A 21,667-nucleotide genomic window follows, 5' to 3' on the forward strand; every position below is an offset into this window, starting at 1 on the left:
AGAACAGCACTGTATGATAGGCTTATGCTAAAGTTTTCCAGATATCTGATTCTTATACATCCAAATTTGTTATAGTCAAGTTGAATCTTCAAAAAAAAACAAACTTTGACAGTTCTGTAAGGAAAGTTGTTAGTCAGCTCCTTGTAGACTTTGCTCCAAACCCCTCCTCACTCTACCTCTCTGTATCAGTGTTTCTTGCCAGGCAGTGCTTATGCAGACATATCTATCTATAACTGCACTGTTCTCTGATGATGTCAATTTGACTTGTACTGGAAATAGTAATGTATAGTTTTTTTAGTTATTATTAGATGACATAAATTGTCACTGCTTCCTACAAATACCAGCACGACAGTTATTTATTAAGACAGTTTTCTGCTTGATTAACAAACCTTGCACAACTTGATTATCAAACTTTGCAAAACAACTGATAATACAACTATATTATGATTTCAAGTGTTTGCTAATGGTGAAGTTAAATCACAAAGTAAATTAAATTCAAAATCTAATCTAAATAATTTAATTCTCATAACATTATTTAGAGTTATTATGTTAATAATCTTAGGTGGCACAATACTGAAAAGAAACTGTTAATATATTTTCTGCAAGAAAAATGAACTCATAAGTTAATTTTTTTTACAATTCAGTAAAGATGAATATAAATCTCATACCTTCTTTGTTTACAAAAGTCTTCTTATAATGCTATGCTAAATGCATAAAGCATAAGGTATAAAAAAATACAAACATGGTCTGTTTCTTGAGCAATCGATTTCTGCTACTCACCAAAAAAATATCATTGACATCAATATATTATGTTGCTAAAAATTTTATTTCTAGCTAAGAGATAAAATTCAGTTACTGAATGGATAAATTATAAATTCAGCTTAAAACTACAACGCTTAAAGAAAGAAATTCCGTTCAGAGGAAGTAAGCAATTTCCACTTTTTACTTATTGGAACATAGGCATCTTTATCTTCAATGTCTCTATCACTTTTAATCTTTTTCACTGAAATTAGCATGCAGTACCTTGCATTGGATCACTAGATCGAGACCTAACATGATAAATGCGCAACATTTTTTTCACCAGAAGGCCAAATTCCTCCATATCAACTGCAGTATCATCAGGAATGTCACTAACTGATGTTGAGCAAATTCTATATGCATTAAAGTCTGGTACATAGACATGAAGCTTCTCGACACCATCCTAGGGGGGGGAAAAAGTGTGATTTAAAGTTCTGAAAAAGAGAGACTTCTTTTGTATGTTCTCACATATAATTTTGCATTTTAAATGTAGAGAATCAAAAATGTGGCAATTATAGTAAAATAATTTTAAGCAGATATAAATTATATATTTACTTTAATCCTTTATCCAAGTGTAAGCAAACAAAGTTGGCACCTGAAGTATCTTCAGGACTGGGGCAACTCGTGGCAAAGGTGGACTGAGCTCTCTTCATATTCCTTAGTATTCCATAATGCAAAGCATATCTCCTTGTGGACATATAATGCTATGCATTATAGGAGGGGTCACTACCCAGACCGGTTTTGACCTTTACTGAGGTCTCTTCAGTGGGAGCCAGACCCAGAGGTGACAAATTTCCATATGCCAGTTTCCAAAAGGTGTTAGACCTTATTATTAAATTACTCTGGATTAGAGAAAGATGTTGGAAGTTTTTTTCACTTGGTTAGACTATAAATTATATATTTAGTTTAATCCTTTATACTAAGGAAAGTGATGAGAACTCAGTCTACCTTTGCCACGAGTTGCCCCAGTCCTGAAGATACTTCAGGTGCAAAGTTTGTTTGCTTACACTTGGATAAAGGATTAAACTAAATATATAATTTATAGTCTAACCAAGTGAAAAAAACTTCCAACATCTTTCTTTAATCCAGAGTAATTCAATAATAAGGTGTAATGCCTTTTGGCAACTGGCATATGGAAATTTGACTTCTGCATTGCTTCAACCTTGGTATCACCTCTGGGTCTGACTCCCACTGATGAGACTCCCTAAGGGTCGAAACCGGTTGGAAGCTTGGGTCATGGATGACAATGCTGTAGCCAATGAAGTTCTAACTGATGCTTGGCTGTTGCTGTTACCCAGGTAGAGGGGTAATGGATGGCAATGTTGTAGCCCATGAAGTTAACTGAGGCATGGCTGTTTCTTTTACCCCTCAGATGAAATATGAGCAGTTCTGCTTGGTGGTGAGGTAAGCCTGCCACTGGGTAGAGCCAAATGCTGAGAGTTCTTCTCAGTGACAGGGTGAGCCTGTTACTGAGGGGAACAATGCTGAGTTTTGATCCTTCGGGTTGCTCATTATTGTGTGATCCGGGGGATCTCATGAGTTTTTGGAGAGGTAACCCCCGCACTTAAACAGGGAAAACCGGTTGGGTAGTGACCCTTTCCATAATGCATAGCATTATGCATGTCTGCCAGGAGATGTGCTTTGCATTATTACTAAGGAAAGTGATGAGAACTCAATCCACCTTTGCCACGAGTTGTCCCAGTCCTGAAGATACCTCAGGTGCAAACTTTGTTTGCTTACACTTGGATTAAACTAAATATATAATTTATAGTCTAACCAAGTGAAAAAAAAACTTCCAACATCTTAAGCAGATATTTAAATTAAGTGGATATTAAATCCCAAGTTTATCCCCTTAATTTAAATAATGTTTATATCGCCGAAATGAAGCCTATTGGCTCTTTATATTTAAGTTAAGCAGATATGTTTATAAATATTAGAAATACAGCACAAAATACACCACTTCCATCGTGCTTTTTAAAAAATACTGTGATAACCAAACATACTTACATTTCTCATATTAAAAAAAAAAATCAACATTAAATTATAACTTGTAAAAACCTATGCATGGTGAAAGACATTAATTAGTTCATCCTCACTCTCATGTTCTGCTCACTGTTACACATGCTCCTCTGATGATGAACCTAGTCTCGCAATTTGATGTCAAACAGGCTTTGAGATCAAGCAAGCTTCTCTTCCTCTAATTTTCGTAAAAGTGAAAGTGACCTCTAATAATTAAATATAATGGGATATACCTTAGAGACTACTTTTTTTATATAATTAAAGGTTATAATCAGTGGTTTGATCATTATATCATGGTCATTCTCATGTAGTAGTGGAATACAGGAAACTATGATGTAACAGGATAAGGAAACAATTCGCCATTTGTCTTATTAACATATAATAAACTTGACACTTAGTGATTAAAAAAATAATTCATTCATTACAATAAACTCTTTTTAAGGATTAGTAAAAAAACACATATATGTATATATAAGTCATATGTACATTGGGGTCCCAGAAAAATTTTCTGAGGTCCTGCATGCCAAGTCATTGATAATTTACTTGTAGGCCACACCCATCTGTGTGTTGAACCTAGAATTCAAGTTGTTGTAGTTCATCACTTATTTAAGTTAAGAGATATTACATCCCATATTGTTTCATAGCCGAATAAGAAACTCAAAAAGTTTCATGCCGAATATAGAAACTATATAAAGTTCAGCGAGTCTAAGCGTAAGCAAATACCTGGATAGTGTAGCATCTGATCACTATTCTTGGTATTTACCCATAATGTGAAACCCAGCTCCTAGGAGCTGTATTACTGTTCTGGGTTTCACATTATGGGTAAATACCAAGAATAGTGATCGGAACTTGCTCCACCCTTACTATGAGTTACCTCAGTGTTGCACTCCCAAATGGGTCAGATGCTACACTATCCAGGTATTTGCTTATGCTTGGACTCACCGAACTTTATATAGTTTCTATATTCAGCATGAAACTCTTTGAGTTTCTTATTCGGCTATGAAACAATACGGGATGTAATATCCCTTAACTTAAATAAGTTCATGTCGCCAAATTGAAGCCTTTGGCTCTTCATATAATTAGTAGTTCATCACTTTTTATTTTGGTCATTGAGACCCACATCCATATAAGGTTGAGCCAGGAGCCTGGAAATTGATTATATAAATGGGAGTGGGAGTGCATAATTACTATTAGCATTAGCAAATCCTCTTAATTCCAATCTCACATGAGTCCAACGACTCATTGCAGAAGATTGAACATTCACAGACCATTATAAATATCACACTTTGCCTTAGAGATGTTTATCATTGGATCATTTACAACCGACTCTGGCAGTGCATTGCAGACATTCACCACCACTCACCATGCAAAAAAATATCCTTATCTGATAAGGTCATGTGAGTAAGGAGCTTACTCACATGACCTTTGTACATTTTTCAGTGATGATCTCACATTTTTCCATTACCCTGTGCAATAATTCCCCTGTATCTATCTGATAGGTTCCTCTCACCAAATTATGTCTCAATCATAACACCTCTCATCCTCCTATTTCCCAAGTTCTGCAGACTACATTTTCCTTCAATTGTTTCTCATACTTAACTTTCTACAGTTCAACAATGTTAGTTATTTGCCTATATGTTTTCCTATCATCAAATATAGCCAGGTGACCAGATGAGACCTGATTAATGCCTTATAGTGAAACTATCACTAATCAGTAATTGTCAGTGTTCTTTGCATTGAAGAAACAGTTTCTGGGTAACTCTTCCACCTTCTGCAACGTGTCTCCTAAACTGTGATCTTCTGTTCCTATTCAAAGATCTTGCATTCTCCACCTCATGAAGAAAGTTCCTCCAATATGATAAATCTCATTTCATCTTCTCTGGCCAAAGTGCATAACTTTATACTTCGCAAAACTGAAGTGACATCCCCATTCTTCAGCCCAAAGTACCAACCTGTATAAATCCCACTGCAAGAACATCACATCAGAATTTCCTGAAATTGCTCTTAATAATTTAGTTTCATCAGCAAGCAAATGAATATCTCCTCTCACACCCTGAACTATATCATTAATATATAAATCAAACAAGCAGCATGTTGAATGAGAATATACAATTAGGGAGTATAGTAGGTTTGAAAGATTGTTGATTGGAAGGATGAATATAAAGCAAAAATAAGTTGCTTGCAGAGAGAGAGAGGGAGAGAGAGAGAGAGAAAGAGAGAGATGCACTGAAAGAAGAAGTGGAATGTATGAGGAACGAGTTAAAAAGCATGAAAGAAGAGATTAGGAGACTGGAAACAACAAATGCAAACAAATCAAAGTAGGAGTGAGAGAGAGTTATGGAAATGATAGAAGGGAATGAGAACAAGGCAAGATTCTCTCCATATAAGGGGGAAAACTGTTAGAGGAAAGAGAGTGAGAGATGCAGGTGAGCAATAAAGCACAGAGTGGTAAGAGGTGTTATGTATATGGAGATTATATGATCCATAGTGTGCAAGATAGCATACTAGAGGAGTGTTTGCCTGGAGGAATGATAGCAATTAAGCAAGGTGAAAGAGTGGATGAGATGACTGTGACGGTGGGCACAAATGACTTGAGAAGCAGTGTGAATCAAGTGGTGAGAGAGATCTCAGTTTCATTCTTGCGATTATATAGAAAAAGACAGAGAGAGAAAATAGAAAGTGTGTTACTCAGGTATGATAATGCAGAGCTGAGGAGAAGAGTGGCAATAATGAATGGTGTGATAGCCAGAATATGTCAAAGAGAAACCTGGATTATGTGGATGCTTGGAGGGCATTTGAGGACAAAAAGAATCTATATGCCAGAGACAGCTTGCATTTGAATGAGCAAAGACACAGGTCTGGAGAAAATGTAGTTCTTCACACAAGACACAGTGTCAATGCAGGGAAACTAGAATCATCAGGGTGGATGATAGCAGGGGGGGGGGTGGCCTCTTGTAGGAATAGTCACTTGGAAGAAGGGAGAATACATGGTGTAATGCTCAGGAGACTGGAGAGAATAATGAAGAGAATAGAAATGGTCACAATACCTTGAATCTTTATACTAATGCCAGGAGCATCTAGAATAAAGGAGATGAATTGGCAGTGCTGATTGTCTCAACCTGTCCAAAGATTATTGGAATCAGTGAGACATGATTCATGGAAGATTAAACAACTCCACCATGTCCTTAATATACTAACAGGAATAGAAGATACAGGATATAGCATTTTTCGGCAGGAAGAGCAAATACATTGATGGAGTACTGCTTATGATAAGTGATGGTATGAGGTGGAGACGAGCAGGATAGGATATTTAGTGGTGTCTCTTTGAGCCAAGATGAAGAGGAGATGTTTAGGCAGTTGAGTTTGGTGAGCGCGAAAAGAATGATTATTATAGGAGATTTTAAATATAGCAGTATAAAATGGTAAGAGGAAATTGCAGGTAATAATAAGGGAATGAAATTTCTGAATTCTTGAGGGGACAAATGTCTTAGGCAAAATGTAGTAGAAGGAACACGAGATTCAGGAGTTTTGGATTTGGTCATAACAACAGATCTGATTGTAACTGAGATAGCATCTCTGCCCCTGGTTACAGAGAAGCTTATCATGCCTATTCATTTTCTAAGATGACTCGAAGGGCATGTAGGAGTATCAAAGAGAAAATAATGTATGAATAATTATAAGGCAGATGATTATAATACTCTTAGAAATCAGCTTGCAGTGGCTCCATGGAATGAGGAATTGGAAGGGTGCGATATCATCAGTGCTTGGGAACTGGTGAAGAAATATTTATTAGTAGCAATGGCAAGTTGTATATTCCGAATAAAAAATAAAACACAATTTGGTGTAAAGTGGAGATGACAAACAATATCAAATGGGAACTGCAGGTGAAAAAGAGGTTAATGAAGAGATGTAAAGAGTGGGTTGGAGAGTAGATGTATAAAGAATATGACTCAGGACAGGGGAGTGACTACTATAGTAAGGGAGGCAAAACTATAATATTAGAAGAGAATGGCTGTGAGATCCAAAGAAAATCCTAAGGAATTCTTTCATTATATGGCCAGTAGGAGGAGGAATGATTGTGGAAGAATGACACTACTATATAAAAATGAAAGAAGAATGACTTATGCTAAGAACATGGTACAGTTTTTTAATGAACACTTTATTTGTGTATTTCATCCTGGAGAAGTTGGTTGTAATACTAGATAAAGCTTAGATAGGCTTAGATAAAGCTCGAGGTTTAGAAGCGCAAGAAGGGAGTGTGTTTTAAATACTGAGTACTCTAGATGTCAACAAAGCAATGGGACTGGATGGGATTTTGCCATGAGTTTTTGAGAAAATGTGTGGCTATGGTCTCCATAATTTTCAAAAATGCATTCGGATCACCGTGTAAGCTTAAAAGAAAGGATTAAAAGAAAAGTTTTCTTCATCAGAATTGGCCAAAAATAGAACATGGCTAGATAAAGCACTGGCACATGTTCTCTTCTAAGTGATGTCTCTCTTGTGTTCCTCAATGCGTAACTCGATTAACTTATTTGTTTGGCCAAAGTAAGGAATGTCACAGACACACACTAGATCCGATAAACACTGGGATATTTAAGATTATGACGACTAGGTTTTAGATGGCTTACTGGAGAACAGATTTTTGGAAGAGGAGTAAATAAAGTTCTTATGTTGTATTTTTTGAGAACCTTCGCTAATTTGGGAGAAACAGAGCTTATTATGGTATAGAGATGTTGCCTTTTACATTATTCATCTCTTCATTATGGCGGCTAGGAGGATGAAATAGTAATTTTTTTAGTAATTTTTTGAGAATATCCATTTAGTCTGAAAGTAGATCTAAGAAAATTGATTTCTTTATGAAGTTCAATCGGGTCATCAAGAAGAGAGCAAGCTCTATGTCCCAAAGTAGAAATTATTCCAAATTTCTGAGGAGGATAATGATGGGATTGGCTATGGAGATATCTATTGGTGTGGGTAGGTTTCCTGTAGATCGAGATTTTTAGTTTTTCTGAAGAACGGGTCAGTTTGACATCTAAAAAATTTTCGGCCAATTCTGATGAAGAAAACCATAGCCATACAATCCTTTGGGACAAATCTAACAACATTTTCCGTTGCCATGACAAACTGGAGAGGAAGATTATAGAATCTAAGGAAATCATCCTCAACCCTGTACAGCCAAACCAAACAACAACCTTTCAGAGTGTCATTCTGCTGTGATCAAATACTGGTGCTCATGAGATACCATATGCATGCACACATCTAACAATGTAGCCAATGAGGAAACAGCTTCGAATATGTTGACTTAAACATTTTAACATTAAATATATACATTTACCTTCCGTGATGTTTACAGTTTTTTCTTCCATGTTTAATGGTTATTTCTTTTATAATGTGCACCTGACGAAGGCTGTCAAAAAGCTGAAACTGTTGTGTAATACTAATAAACCTTGTTCCTTTTCTCTCGGTTTAAGTCATTCAATTCTTTTTAAATATGTATAACAACTGAGTAAATCAATCTTCATACATCTATAGTCCTTATGACGAGGCTTCTCTTAATAATATAAGAAATTTCCAGAAAACATTGAAGAAGATAGGTCTGAACATCAACAGGTTAGTGTTCCTTAAATGCTGTAAGTTCCATGCTGTGTTTCCTAAGTTTATATCCTTTAAAGAAAACATTACAATGGAACGGGCCCAAAGGATTTATCACAAAACAAAATTAGATCTTCTCGCTGAGAGAATATTCGACACAAAATGCACTCTCGCCTTTTTATTTAACAGAAAAAACGCATTATCTCAAAAAATTGAAGAATCTCTAGATAGTGACAGTTGGCATCTCATTAGAACGCGTAGTGAATCTGAAGCAACCAAAATTCAAAATGACAACAAATTAAAACTTATTAGAAAATTTGAAGCTCTGAAAAGAATACAAAATCTGAATTTCTCAAAACCTCACATCCATCCTGACAAATTTGTGATTAATAAATCAACTTACAATCTTTCAGATGCAGAAAAAAGTATCCTCAGTAAAGGATTCAATTTTATTCCATCTCCCAGATCTATCCCAAAAGAGTCATTTCTTACTAAGATAGAAAAAGCTACCTCCTTTCTCCCTTCACAAGATGCCAAACTACTCCATACTGAATCCATTTTTATCATCAACAACGCAAAACCCCCTACAGATAACATCACTTCATAAGAATGACAGGCTCTTAAGAGGTTACGAAATAACAAAAATATAATTATTCTCCCTGCAGATAAAGGCAACATCACAGTGGTTCTTAACTTTGAAGATTATAAAAATAAGATGTTTGAATTATTACGGAGTGACACTTACTCTATCCTCGAGAGAGATCCCACTCATGAACACCAAAACCGGACCATCAATTATTGGAAACTACCTCTGAACTGTCTAGAAACAGTCGCCTTTCTCTTAGCTCTCTCCATCCACTTATTCTACGTCTATATGGAGTCGAGTCCCCAAGATCATCCACAAGGAAAATACCCTACTTTGTCCTATCATCGAAGGTATTGATTCTTTAACCAGAGTCTGTTGTGGGTGCTACGACCATGAATGAGTTCAAGGCAAGATATGATAGATACTGTGTGAATGTTGAATAGTTGTTCCAGACATGATGTTAGGGCCTCCCTCGATGAGTCTGTCGACTCCTTGGAGTTTCCCGGAACAATAATAATAATAATAATAATAATAATAATAATAATAATAACATACAACCTTTCAAAATATCTGGCAAAATCTCTCAAATGTTTTTCTGGTAAGTCATCGTCTTTTATTAATAACTCTGTGGATTTGGTGTCATATATTAAAGATATTATTGTCAAGGAAGATGAAATCATTGCTAATTTTGACATAAGTCTTGTTCACAAATGTTCCTACAGACGAAGTTCTGGTACTACTCAAGGATAAATTATCTAAAAAGATCTTAGCCTTACTTACTCATTGCATCAAGTCTGGATACTTTAAATTTCAGGATACCATCTATAAACAAAATCATGGTCTTGTTATGGGTAATCCTTTATCTCCCGTACTTGCCAACATCTATCTTGAAGATTTGGAAGTTAAAGCTATCTCTTCCTATCCCTTAAAACCAAGAATTTGGAAACGATATGTTGATGACATTTTCCTAATTTGGAGCCATCGCCGTGATTCTCTCTTGGATTTTCTTGAACATCTAAATGGTCACCACCCAAATATTAAACTTATGGCTGAGTTTGAAGCTAATGGTTCCCTTCCTTTTTCAGACGTCAAACTGACGCATTCTTCAGAAAAACTAAAAATCTCGATCTACAGGAAACCCACCCACACCAATAGATATCTCCATAGACAATCCCATCATTATCCTCCTCAGAAATTTGGAATAATTTCTACTTTGGGACACGGAACTCACTCTCTTCTTGATGACCCAATCGAACTTCATAAAGAAATCAATTTTCTTAGATCTACTTTCAGACTAAATGGATATTCTCAAAAAATTACTAAAAAAATTCCTATTTCATCCTCCTAGCCACCATAATGAAGAGATGAATAATGTAAAAGGCAACATCTCTATACCATAATAAGCTCTGTTCCTCCCAAATTAGCCAAGGTTCTCAAAAAATACAACATAAGAACTTTATTTAGTCCTCTTCCAAAAATCTGTTCTCTAGTAAGCCATCTGAAACCTAGTCATCATAATCTTAAATATCCCAGTGTTTATCAGATCTGTCCGACTGTGACATTCCGTACTTTGGCCAAACAGATAAGTCAATCGAGTTACACATTGAGGAACACAAGAAGGACATTGCTTACAAGAAAACACGTGCCAGTGCTTTATCTAGCCATGTTCTATTTTCGGCCAATTCTGATGAAGAAAACCATAGCCATAGAATCCTGTGGGACAAATCTAACAACATTTTCCATTGCCATAACAAATTGGAGAGGAAGATTATAGAATCTAAGGAAATCATCCTCAACCCTGTACATCTAAACAACAACCTAAGCTACAACCTTTCAGACTGTCATTCTGCTGTGATCAAATGCTGGCGCTCACGAGATGCCATATGCACGCACACGTCTAACAATGTAGCCTCGAAAAGGAACAGCTTCGAATATGTTGACTTCAATGTTTTAACGTTAAATATATACATTTACTTTCCCTGATGTTTACAGTTTTTTCTTCCATGTTTAATGGTTATTTCTTTTATAATGTGCACATGACAAAGGCTGTCAAAAAGCTGAAACTAGTTGTGCAATACTAATAAACCTTGTTCCTTTTCTCTTGGTTTAAGTCATTTAATTCTTTTTAAATATGTATAACAAACGAGTAAATCAATCTTCACACATGCACAAGCAGACACACATATATATGGAAAGGCTTTAATGACTGTTACCGAGAGATAAAAAGATGACAAGATATATTTAAAAAGATACTACTAGTTTACTAGTTTCGTTGAATAGATCAACATCCTCAGGTATCACAATCAAAGAAGTATATAAAAAATTACAGAGACTTAAAATTGTAATAACAGAACAAGTATAAAAAGACAGTAGCATGTTTGAAAAACAAATGTGAGTAAGAGTTCCAAACAAACGTATACTACACGCTGTCACGAGTGCACCAGTACTGAACAGAAGCAACGTGTGCATCAGAGAGAGATTGTAACTCAGGCTGTTGTTGATATGAGAGGAATCTAGAGAAATTTCCCTGGATTCGACGATCTTTCTTTCGAGTTCATCGTAGCACACATGGATGTTAGAAGTTTGAGTCCAATTTACAATGTGTTGGCGGCCTTCGTCTGAGTTAGCTGAAAAGAGAACGTGGCTAGAGAGAGCACTAGCTCTAGTCCTGTTATAGGAGATATCTCTACGGTGTTCATCCAAACGTAGAAGGATGGATTTAGCAGTCTGTCCATAGTATGGCTTTCCATAATCTCACAAAATCTTGTACACTCCTGGAAACTGAGTAGGAAGATGTTTCTGTTTACGTTTGCTAAGTAATGAACAAAGTTTTGGAAGCGTAGTGAAGCAAGTTTTGAAGTTAAATTTCTTGAGAATCTTGGCCAGTTTTGGTGAAAGAGAGCTGATGTAAGGCAATGATATCTCTCCTATAACTCCTGTTATAGGAGAGATATCTCCTATAACAGGACTAGAGCTAGCGCTCTCTCTAGCCACGTTCTCTTTTCAGCTAACTCAGACGAAGGCCGCCAACACATTGTAAACTGGACTCAAACTTCTAACATCCATGTGTGCTACGATGAACTCAAAAGAAAGAAAGATTGTCGAATCCAGGGAAATTTCTCTAGATTCCTCTCATATCAACAACAGCCTGAGTTACAATCTCTCTGATGCACACGTTGCTTCTGTTCAGTACTGGCGCACTCGCGACAGCGCGTAGTATACGTTTGTTTGGAACTCATACATTTGTTTTTCAAACACGCTACTGTCTTTTTATACTTGTTCTGTTATTACAATTTTAAGTCTCCGTAATTTTGTATATACTTCTTTGATTGTGATACCTGAGGATGTTGATCTATTCAACGAAACTAGTAAACTAGTAGTATCTTTTTAAATATATCTTGTCATCTTTTTATCTCTCGGTAACAGTCATTAAAGCCTTTCCATAATATTCCAACCGAGTAAAAATGAATTCTCATAATATATATATATATATATATATATATATATACTGTATATGATGCTATGGTATTATAAATTTAAAACAAAAAAAAATAAAGGAGTTATTAAATATTGAAATCCCTTCATGACTTTTGGCCCACCCTGTAGTATTAGACATCACTGACTTGGATTCTCCATTATGCAGCAGTACTATTTTTCTTTCTTTCCACTCTTCTGAGATTACTACTGTTACCAAACACCTGTCAATCAAATCAAGGACAATGCTAGCTCTTTTGGACATTCCCGCAATATATGTGACGATTTCCTATCCAGTCCCACAGCTTTATTAACATCAAGGTTGTTTGATGTTTTAAACACTTCCCCTTCTTGAACTTTTGGTCTTCTGTTCTCCTTTCTATTGCTATTCAGCACTACTCCTAATTCCCAATGCAAAATATACTGACAAAAAATACTCATTGATCATTTCTACTATATCTTTGGCAGATGAAACCCATATTCCATCTCCAGCAACTAAAGTTACTCTTCCATATTTGACCTTTTTTCTACTAGTGTGACATAACTGGAATTATCCACAGTTTTGCTTTACTGCTTAAGCCAATCTCCTTTCATATTTATCCTTCTGCACTGTGCTCATTCCCTTCCTAATCTATCTATGCCTTATACTTCTCATGCAGCTGAGGGGCATCACTTTCATTTCCTACACCAATTTCTCCTTTTTCACTATATTCTTGTCCCCTTCCTTGTGCTTTATATTCTTCATGCTGTTGAGTAGTGCCCTGTTCTTTATATCTCCACCATAACATCCTCTCTTTCAGAAGCTCCTTCATAATTCTATGAGTCATTTATTTCACCTGTATTTTATTTACCCTCCTAGCCTTAGGAACACAATCTGACATTGCCATAAATATCTAATTCTGGGCTTATTTCAAGACATTGCTGATTTCTCCCTTTCAACCTGTTCAAGATACCTGTACATCACCAATCTCTTTCCTTCATTTATCATGGTCCTTTGTCTGTAATTCCACACATCTCTCTCATTTCATGAAGAATGCATCTGTCTAGCCATCCCCACATCAAACTGCATGATCACTCTCCTCAATTGGTGTTGTGGTGACATCTTCTATTATCATTGTATGTGATGGGTATTATTAAATCTAATGTTCATAACATGCTGCATAAGGTAGTTATCACTAAGTAACTCAAGGAATTCTTACTTATTACATTATTTCCTGCTTCCAATCAATACATAGTTAAAAACCATCCATTATTATCAACTGCTCACTCACTAGTCTCATCTCTAAACATTTCAGAATCATTTTCCTCCACATTTCCTGTAGTAGCAATCCCCCCCCCTTCACTAAATATCTAAATTCATGCTTACCTCATCCTCACACCAAATGGTCTCAAAACCATTATCACTACTGCTTTCTTCAAGTTCTAAATGGAAGGAATAAACTCTTCTGAAATCATCAGTAACACCCCACTTGCTCTTTTATCTTTACTGTGTTTTTGAAAAATGCTATAACCATCATATTCTATTTCAATGAGGACATCATACTCCATTAACCAAGTCTCATGACACCAATGATTTGTGGACTGACTAACTCTGGCAAGGCCACTCTTATGCTTAAATACACCTTGCACTGGTGCATAAGCACATTAGCTTTCCTCTGGTCCCCCCCCCCGCCACCTTTCTTTCCCACAAGTTGTTCCCATTTACGCCATTCCCATATCCTAATCTTGTCTTCCTTCATCATTTATCTCACACTGATTCTGGTATTGTATACATGCTGTCTGACAATCCAGTTTCTGTTTCCCTGACTGGTACATACTCTTTGTCATCCATACATCACCATTGGAAAAACCTTCCTTTTTTAATTCTGAATAAGTAACACATAGACACAATTGAAAATATTTAATTAAGATAGATTAACTACATCATCATCATCAAATTGCTGATATGTACCCTCAAGGGGTGTACAGGATATGATAGTACTACATGAAAAACTTACAAAACAAGTGATCTTTTTCCTGCTAATCTGGCAGAGAACACTTGTTTTGTTACTCTTTCCTCTCCCATTCTGTTTAATTAAGATTAAGTGTTTAAGTGTCTGTACCACCAGAGATTTGCTCTGCTAAGACATTCCTGGATACTAACAATATTAAGTTCTTTCCTAATATCCTTGTTTTTAATAGGATATTGCCACTGATGCCATCTGTTCATGCCTCTAATCTTTCTCAGGACTCTCATATATCTGCAATCTCTAGTCTTTGGTTAAGTGTTTTACTTCTAACCCAGCTCTCAGATCCATAAATTAAAATTGGTTTGAACACTGTCTTGTATACAGCTAATTGTTTTGACTAATTTCTCTCTTATTCCATATAAATTTATTTAGTTGACTTCCTTCCATACCAGCTTTATTGATTATGTTGTCTATTTCCATATTTAATTTACCATCTTCATAAAAAATTGTGCCTAAGTAGATGAAATGGTTTACTTGTTCTATATGTTCTCCATTTCATGATGCAGTTGATATTTTCAATGTTTCTTCCGCTTTTCATTGTCTTTGTCTTTTTAATGCTGACCTTCATGCCATATCTATTACAACAATTATTCACTTTAGTCATGGAATCGTGCAGACTTGTACTGGATTTATTTAGAAGTATAACATCATCTGCATAAAGTAAAGAGCTGAGATTAACATATGCAATTTTGATATCAGGTTTTATACCACTTTCCTTCATAATGTGATCCATATAGATAATAAACAGAGAGGATAATGTACATCCTTGTCTGACACCAGATTTAACATTAAACCATATTCCTGTACTTCCTTCAATTCTAATTGCTGACTTACAACTCAAATAAAGTACTAAGTATTGCTTATATAATGCTCCACTGACACCATAGAACTGTAGCATTTTGAATAGCTTTTCTCTTGGCACTTTGTCATATGCCTTTTTCCAGATCTACAAAACTTAAATAGAGATTTTTGTTATATTCCCACGATTCCTCAACTATTTGTCTTAAAGTGAAAATCTTATCCTGGCAGTCTCTGTTTGGCCTGAATCCAGCTTGTTCTTCACCAAGCTTCCCTTCCACAATCTTTCTCAACTGTTTTTAAAGTATACTTGCATAAATCTTACCAGGAACACTCAATAGGGAAATACCTCTGTAATTCTCACATTCATTTTACCCCGTTAATAAGATAAGTAAACTGTTTTGGTGATTTACAGATGGCAAATTAAATACAGAAATAGATAATGTTGGTATGATAGGGGTCCAGTGAATAATTTTATATGGAATACAAAAGTAATCAGTTAAAACATTAAACTAACTATACAGCAAGACAGAGACCAAAACAGTTTTAACTTATGTATATTAGAGTTGTATTAGAAATAAAACAGATAATCAAAGAACAGAGATTACAGATAAGAATTTTGAGAAAAATTAATGGGGTGGGGTAAACAAATGGTAGCATCATATTAAAAATGAAAATATTGGGAAAATATTCACATTATTAGCATTCAAGAAAATATGTCAGGAGGAAATCAAAAGCAGTAAGGTAATTTAATCAGGAGAGAAAGAGAGAGAAGAAAAGTTAGCAACACAGGTGTTCAATGGTAGGAAAAAAGGCCCAGAGGAAGATCAAGCTCTAGGTGTATATTTACAATTAGAAATGCATTAAAAAGCTTAAATGTAAGATCTGAATGTTGGTAATTAGTAATTACCAACTAAGTACTATTTACACCTAATTAGGAGTAATGTAAAGGTTGGAACTGGTCTCGGTAGTGTTCCGCTTGCCCCATAATGCAGATCATTGTAGACATCCAAAAGTATGTATGCTTTACATTGTGGGATACTAAAGCAATTAATGCAAAGTCATTATCCTCTATATACAAGTGGCCTAGCTGTTAAGAAACTTCATACATGAACTTTGTTTACTTACACTTGGATCAAGTATTAAGCAATAGCATAATTTCTTGGTTTTTAATTTAATATTCTTGTTTCCAGCATTCTTATATTTCCATGAATTATTTGGAACATTAGTCACTAGTGACAGAATTTGTACTTATCACTATTTAGTTTCTGGATCTGTTAAATTGTGTCTTTTTTTTTTTTTTTGTGTAACGAAATTCCGTGTAGTTGGATCATTAAATTTGAAACTTTCATATTCTTTATCAGATATTATTACTGACATAATTTCCTTTTCCTACCTGTTGTTCTTTTCTCCATACCTTGATCCAATTCTATGCCAGATGAAAATGCACTTTGTTACTCCACAGGATGTACCAAGACCATCTTCATCCACCTTCATGCATGTCAGAAATGTCAATGCAAAGGTCTTGGATACAGAAATAACCTGTATTCTGTATGAAAAAAATGTGAGTTTTAGGGTTAAAACCCTAAAAAAAAAAGAAGAAAAACCCTACTTTCCTACGTTTGATATTAGCCTAACTTCATACCAGCTGAAAATAAGCCAAGAAGTTCCTGGGGTTATGTAAACAAAGTCATTTCCATAGGGCTACACAATAACCTACACAATTCAAAATTAAAATATATTAAAACCCAAACAAGCCTGTCTGAAATAAACCTAGAAAAAGTTCTTCTAGGCAGTGACTAGATTTGAAACCGGAATGATCTTTCTTCTGGCAGCCTAGGGATATGTAAGCACTGAGCTATATAATTTCCACAGGGCTATGCACCATTAAAATCCTAACAAATCTGTATGTAGAGACCAGTTTCTTAGAATTAATTAAAATTACAACATATAATTTAGAAGAACATAAAATAAAAACTTACCACAACAGATACAAATACTGCATCCACATTAATTCCTCCTAAAGCATAACTTGCAGCATGAAGTTCCTTCAGCATTTCACATATAGCAGCAGCAATTCGGATTAAATGCTTTGGAGTAAGTGGCTGCATTGTTCTTAGAAACTGAAGCAGGGATATGTATCCATGCGGAGGTTTAAAAGGCCGACTATTCAATGGATCTCTAAGCCTATTGCCATTTGATGTATCTAATAAAATATAATAATAATTATTGTTATTACTATTATTATACAGATATCTCCATGGAGTTAGATGACTCATTGCTAGAGATTCATTATTCACATACTTATCATACCTCTCCTTAAACTCACTCACTAATGAAGCACTCAAAAACATCTCCTGCAACACATTCCATCAATTCACCACCCTCCAAGCAAAAAATTAGTCCTAATCACCTTTAACTAACTACACAATTATTCTTATATATACATATTGTTGGAAGTTTTTTTCCCCCCACTTGGTTAGACTATAATAAATTTAGTTTAATCCTTTATCCAAGTGTAAGCAAACAAAGTTTGCATCTGAAGTATCTTCAGGACTGAGTACTTAGTATCACCACTTCTGGGTCTGGCTCTCACTGATGAGACCTCAATAAAGGTCGAAATTGGTCTGTCTGGAGATGTGCTTTGCATTATGGGAGATACTAAGACAAGTGATGAGATCTTAGTTCACCTTTATCACGAGTTGCCTCAGTCCTGAAGATACTTCAGGCACAAACTTTGTTTGCTTACACTTGGATAAAGGATTAAACTAAATTTATTATAGTCTAACCAAGTGGAAAAAACTTCCAACATCTTTCTCTTATCCAGAGTAATTTAATAATAAGGTGAGACACCTATTGGCAACTTGTATAGGTAAATATGACTCCTCCATTACTTTCACCTTAGTATCACCACCTCTGGGTCTGGCTCCCACTGATGTGCTTTTGCACAGAACTGATCCCTTTCCTTGAGGTATGGGAGGCTCTGCTTGGGGTAGGTTTTTGTCTGTGTCTGAGTGGGGGCCACCACTGAGATTATGCCTCTGTCTGGTGGTGGGGTGAGCCTGCCTCAATGCTGAGAAGTTCTTCTCAGTAATGGGGTGAGCCTGTCACTAAGTGGAACAACGCTGAGTTGGACGGTCCTTCGGTCACTCGTAGGGAGTGGTCTGGGGGACTGCCTAATTTTTAGAGAGGTCTTTACTTAAACAGCACCTCAATAAAGGTCGAAACCGGTCTAGGTAGTGGCCCTTCCCTTAATGCATAGCATTATACATGTCAGCAAGGAGATGTGCTTTGCATTATGGGAGATACTAAGACAGGTAATGAGAGCTTATTCCACCTTTACCATGAGTTGCCTCAGTCCTGAAGATGCTTCAGGCACAAACTTTGCTTACACTTGGATAAAGGATTAAATTAAATTTATTATATATACATATTATTTATAAATATACAATTCAAGTATACCATCAACATTTTCTGTTGGTTTTTCGTTTATTTTGGGCTGAGTTTTTGTTATGTACAAATAAAAATATTTTCATTATAGATACAAATAGGATAAAATACATAATCAGTTTCCATAGTCTATACAAATGTTTAAAACTAGAAACTAGAAATTAAATTTCAATGAGAATCCATGTAACATGGTATACACTTGTCATAATATAGAATGATAAATGGACATGATATATATGTTATAGTGATCTCTTATATGTTTAAAATAAAGGTCAACATTATTTAGTCCCATGGGGTAGTCTCTCAATCTTTTTCTGAAGGCATATTATGAGATTGATTTGATTTCATTTGGGAGTTTATTGTAGCTGCTTGTTGCTAGGTGTTCAAAGTATTTATGAAAAATTTATTTGTTTGCCTTGGGTACTACCAGCAAGTTCTGGCTATAGCATGCACCATGGTCTACATTATTATTATTATTATTACGTGACACCTCAATGGAGTCCAAGGACTTATCGTAGGAGGGCACACTACTCTACTTCGTTGTCATTCATATGTCATTCTCTCCACTACTACTTAATTCTCCACTATGACACTACTACTATCAATGCCATCTATCGCCCTTCATCATCATTGCCAACAACAAAAGTATTTTTTGTCTGGAAATTGCGTGTTCTGAAGGCCAATTTGTCTGTATGCGGGATGAAAAACCCGAGTTTCTGGGAGAAAAAAACCTGCTAACACCTGTATTATACCACTGATATTATATACCGCAAAACTTACAACATTCTTTTTTACATATAATATACAACAATAAAGATAGAGCTTTGGTAAAGGCAAAATACTATGAATGCCGAACAGATCATTGGTTGAACGTGCTTAGTTAGTAATGGCTAAAGCTCTAATTATTCTATTTCATATCAAAGGAAGTAGATTATTGTAGTAATCTCCACTTCAATGGGTGATAACCATATTGCAGTAAGGAATTTACCAAATAATAGTATAAGCATCTTAATGTTGCATTTACCAATTTTTTAACATAATATATTCTGTTAATTATGAACCTCAATTTATTTGTTAAAAATGTGATATGGGAGTTCCATTTCACATTGCTATTGAAATGAAGGCCCAAATACTTGGCTGATTTTTTTATTTTTGGACTAAGCTATAGTTACAATTTTGGATATCACTACATTTCGCTTCATGCCATTGTTTCAATGCCATTTAGTTTCAACATATCATGGATGATATGTTGAAACTAAATGATTTTCTAGATCCCCAAGAGTCATTTCTGTGTATACTAATCCCATTTAGAGGTGTAGTAGGAGGAGGAGAGTGTGTTCCAATTTCTGAGTACTCTAGATGTCAGTAAAGCTGTGGGACTGGATGGTATTTCACCATGAGTTTTGAGAGAAGGTGCTAAAGAACTGACAGCTCCTTTGACCTAGTTTTTCAATGAAAGTCTGGCTACAGGAAAGGTGCCCAAGGAATGGAAGGAAAGTAAGATAGTGCCATTGCATAAGGGTGATAGCAGCCTGGAGGTGTCTAATTATAGGCCAGTTTGTGTGTCATGAGTAGTTGTCAAGATCTTGGAAAAATTAGTGAGGGACCGTATACAGCATTGGGCAGATGAGGGTAATGTTATCTGTAAGAATTAACATGGATCTGTTAAGGGGCATTCTTGTTTTAGTAATATGATTGCCTTTTATAATAAAGTGACAAGAGCAGTTGATGACAGAAAGGTATACTTCCAATTTTTTCGATTTTGCAAAGGTATTTGACAGCGTACCACATGATAAGCTGATATTTATGATGCAGCACATAGGTTTAGATGTTGGGTAATTAAATGGATTCAGAATTGGCTGTCTGATAGGTATCAGAGAGTTGTGTATGGTATGCCAATATCAAGAAGGCAGAAGGTTACAAGTGGGGTCCCACAGGGCTCAGTACTGGGACCTGTATTGTTTTAACTTTATATCAATGATATTGTCAGTGGATTGAGTGAGATATTCAGTTGTTTGCAGATGATGTGAAGCTGGGAAGGGTTATTAGTACTAGTGCAGATGTGGTGGCCCTGCAAGAGGATTTGAATAAGCTAGACAGATGGGCAAATGAATGGGTTTGTTGATTTAATGCAGCAAAATGTAAGGTCTTGAGGTTTGGGATACATCGATTGGATACTTCATACTCTATTGCAGGAGTTGTACTGGAGGAAGTAGGGGAGACAAGAGATCTGGGGTTGATGATTGATAGAAACCTGAAATTCAGGGGACATATTGCAAAGGTGGTGAAGGTAACACAGAGGATGCTGCAATACTGAGAAGGACACTGACCTGCAGAGATAAAAGAGTTATCATTCCCTTGTATATGACCCTGATCAGACCACACTTGGACTATTGTTCTCAGATTTTGTCCCCAGGATTTGAAGGGGGATAAATTAACTGTGGAAAGGTACAGAGGCAGATAACAAAGATGGTTTCAGGATTGCACAATGTTAGCTATGAGGATCAGCTGAGGGAATGTGGACTGCAGAGTTTTTAAGGAGAAGGAAAGGTGATATGATTGAGACTTTTAAACTGTTGAGAGGTGGTTACAGGATTGACACTGGGGAGTTTGTGTTCTTTCACTTCGTTGAACAGCGGGAAAGGAGTGATGACTAGGGGGCCCATCCCTGGAATGGAAACTGTGAGCAGGAAGGTGAGGAGTGGTTTCTTTGCATGGAGGGTGGTTGAACCGTGAAATGCATTGTCTGATAGAGTGGTGAGAGTGAGAATGGTCAATGAGTGATATGATAGAATTTGTGTTTCTTAGGAGGGACCTCCTGCGATGAGTCTTGATGGACTTTGTGTTTCCTAGGAAGGATCTCCTGTGATGAGTCTTTTGACTCCATGGAAGCCTGAATAATAATAATAGTAATAATAATATAATTAATGAATGGTATCAT

At 35.9% G+C, this 21,667-nt stretch overlaps 1 protein-coding gene across 1 annotated transcript in view; it reads right to left on the bottom strand.

Moving 5' to 3' along the window:
* Positions 1-805: 805 nt before the first annotated feature.
* The window catches only part of LOC150108267 (uncharacterized), a 709,268-nt gene continuing 688,406 nt past the window's right edge, over positions 806-21,667 (bottom strand). The window contains exons 41-42 of the mRNA XM_090390670.1: positions 17,259-17,482; positions 806-1,201 (exon numbers count right to left, since the gene is read on the bottom strand). Coding sequence (XP_090246796.1) covers positions 1,010-1,201; positions 17,259-17,482 — 416 coding nt within the window. The 3' untranslated portion in view covers positions 806-1,009. The remainder of the gene's footprint in view (positions 1,202-17,258; positions 17,483-21,667) is intronic.

Source organism: Typopeltis vanoorti, chromosome 3 (assembly GCF_054136105.1).
Source record: "Typopeltis vanoorti isolate ZY-2024b chromosome 3, IOZ_Tvanoo_1.0, whole genome shotgun sequence".
Classification (NCBI taxonomy): domain Eukaryota; kingdom Metazoa; phylum Arthropoda; class Arachnida; order Uropygi; family Thelyphonidae; genus Typopeltis; species Typopeltis vanoorti.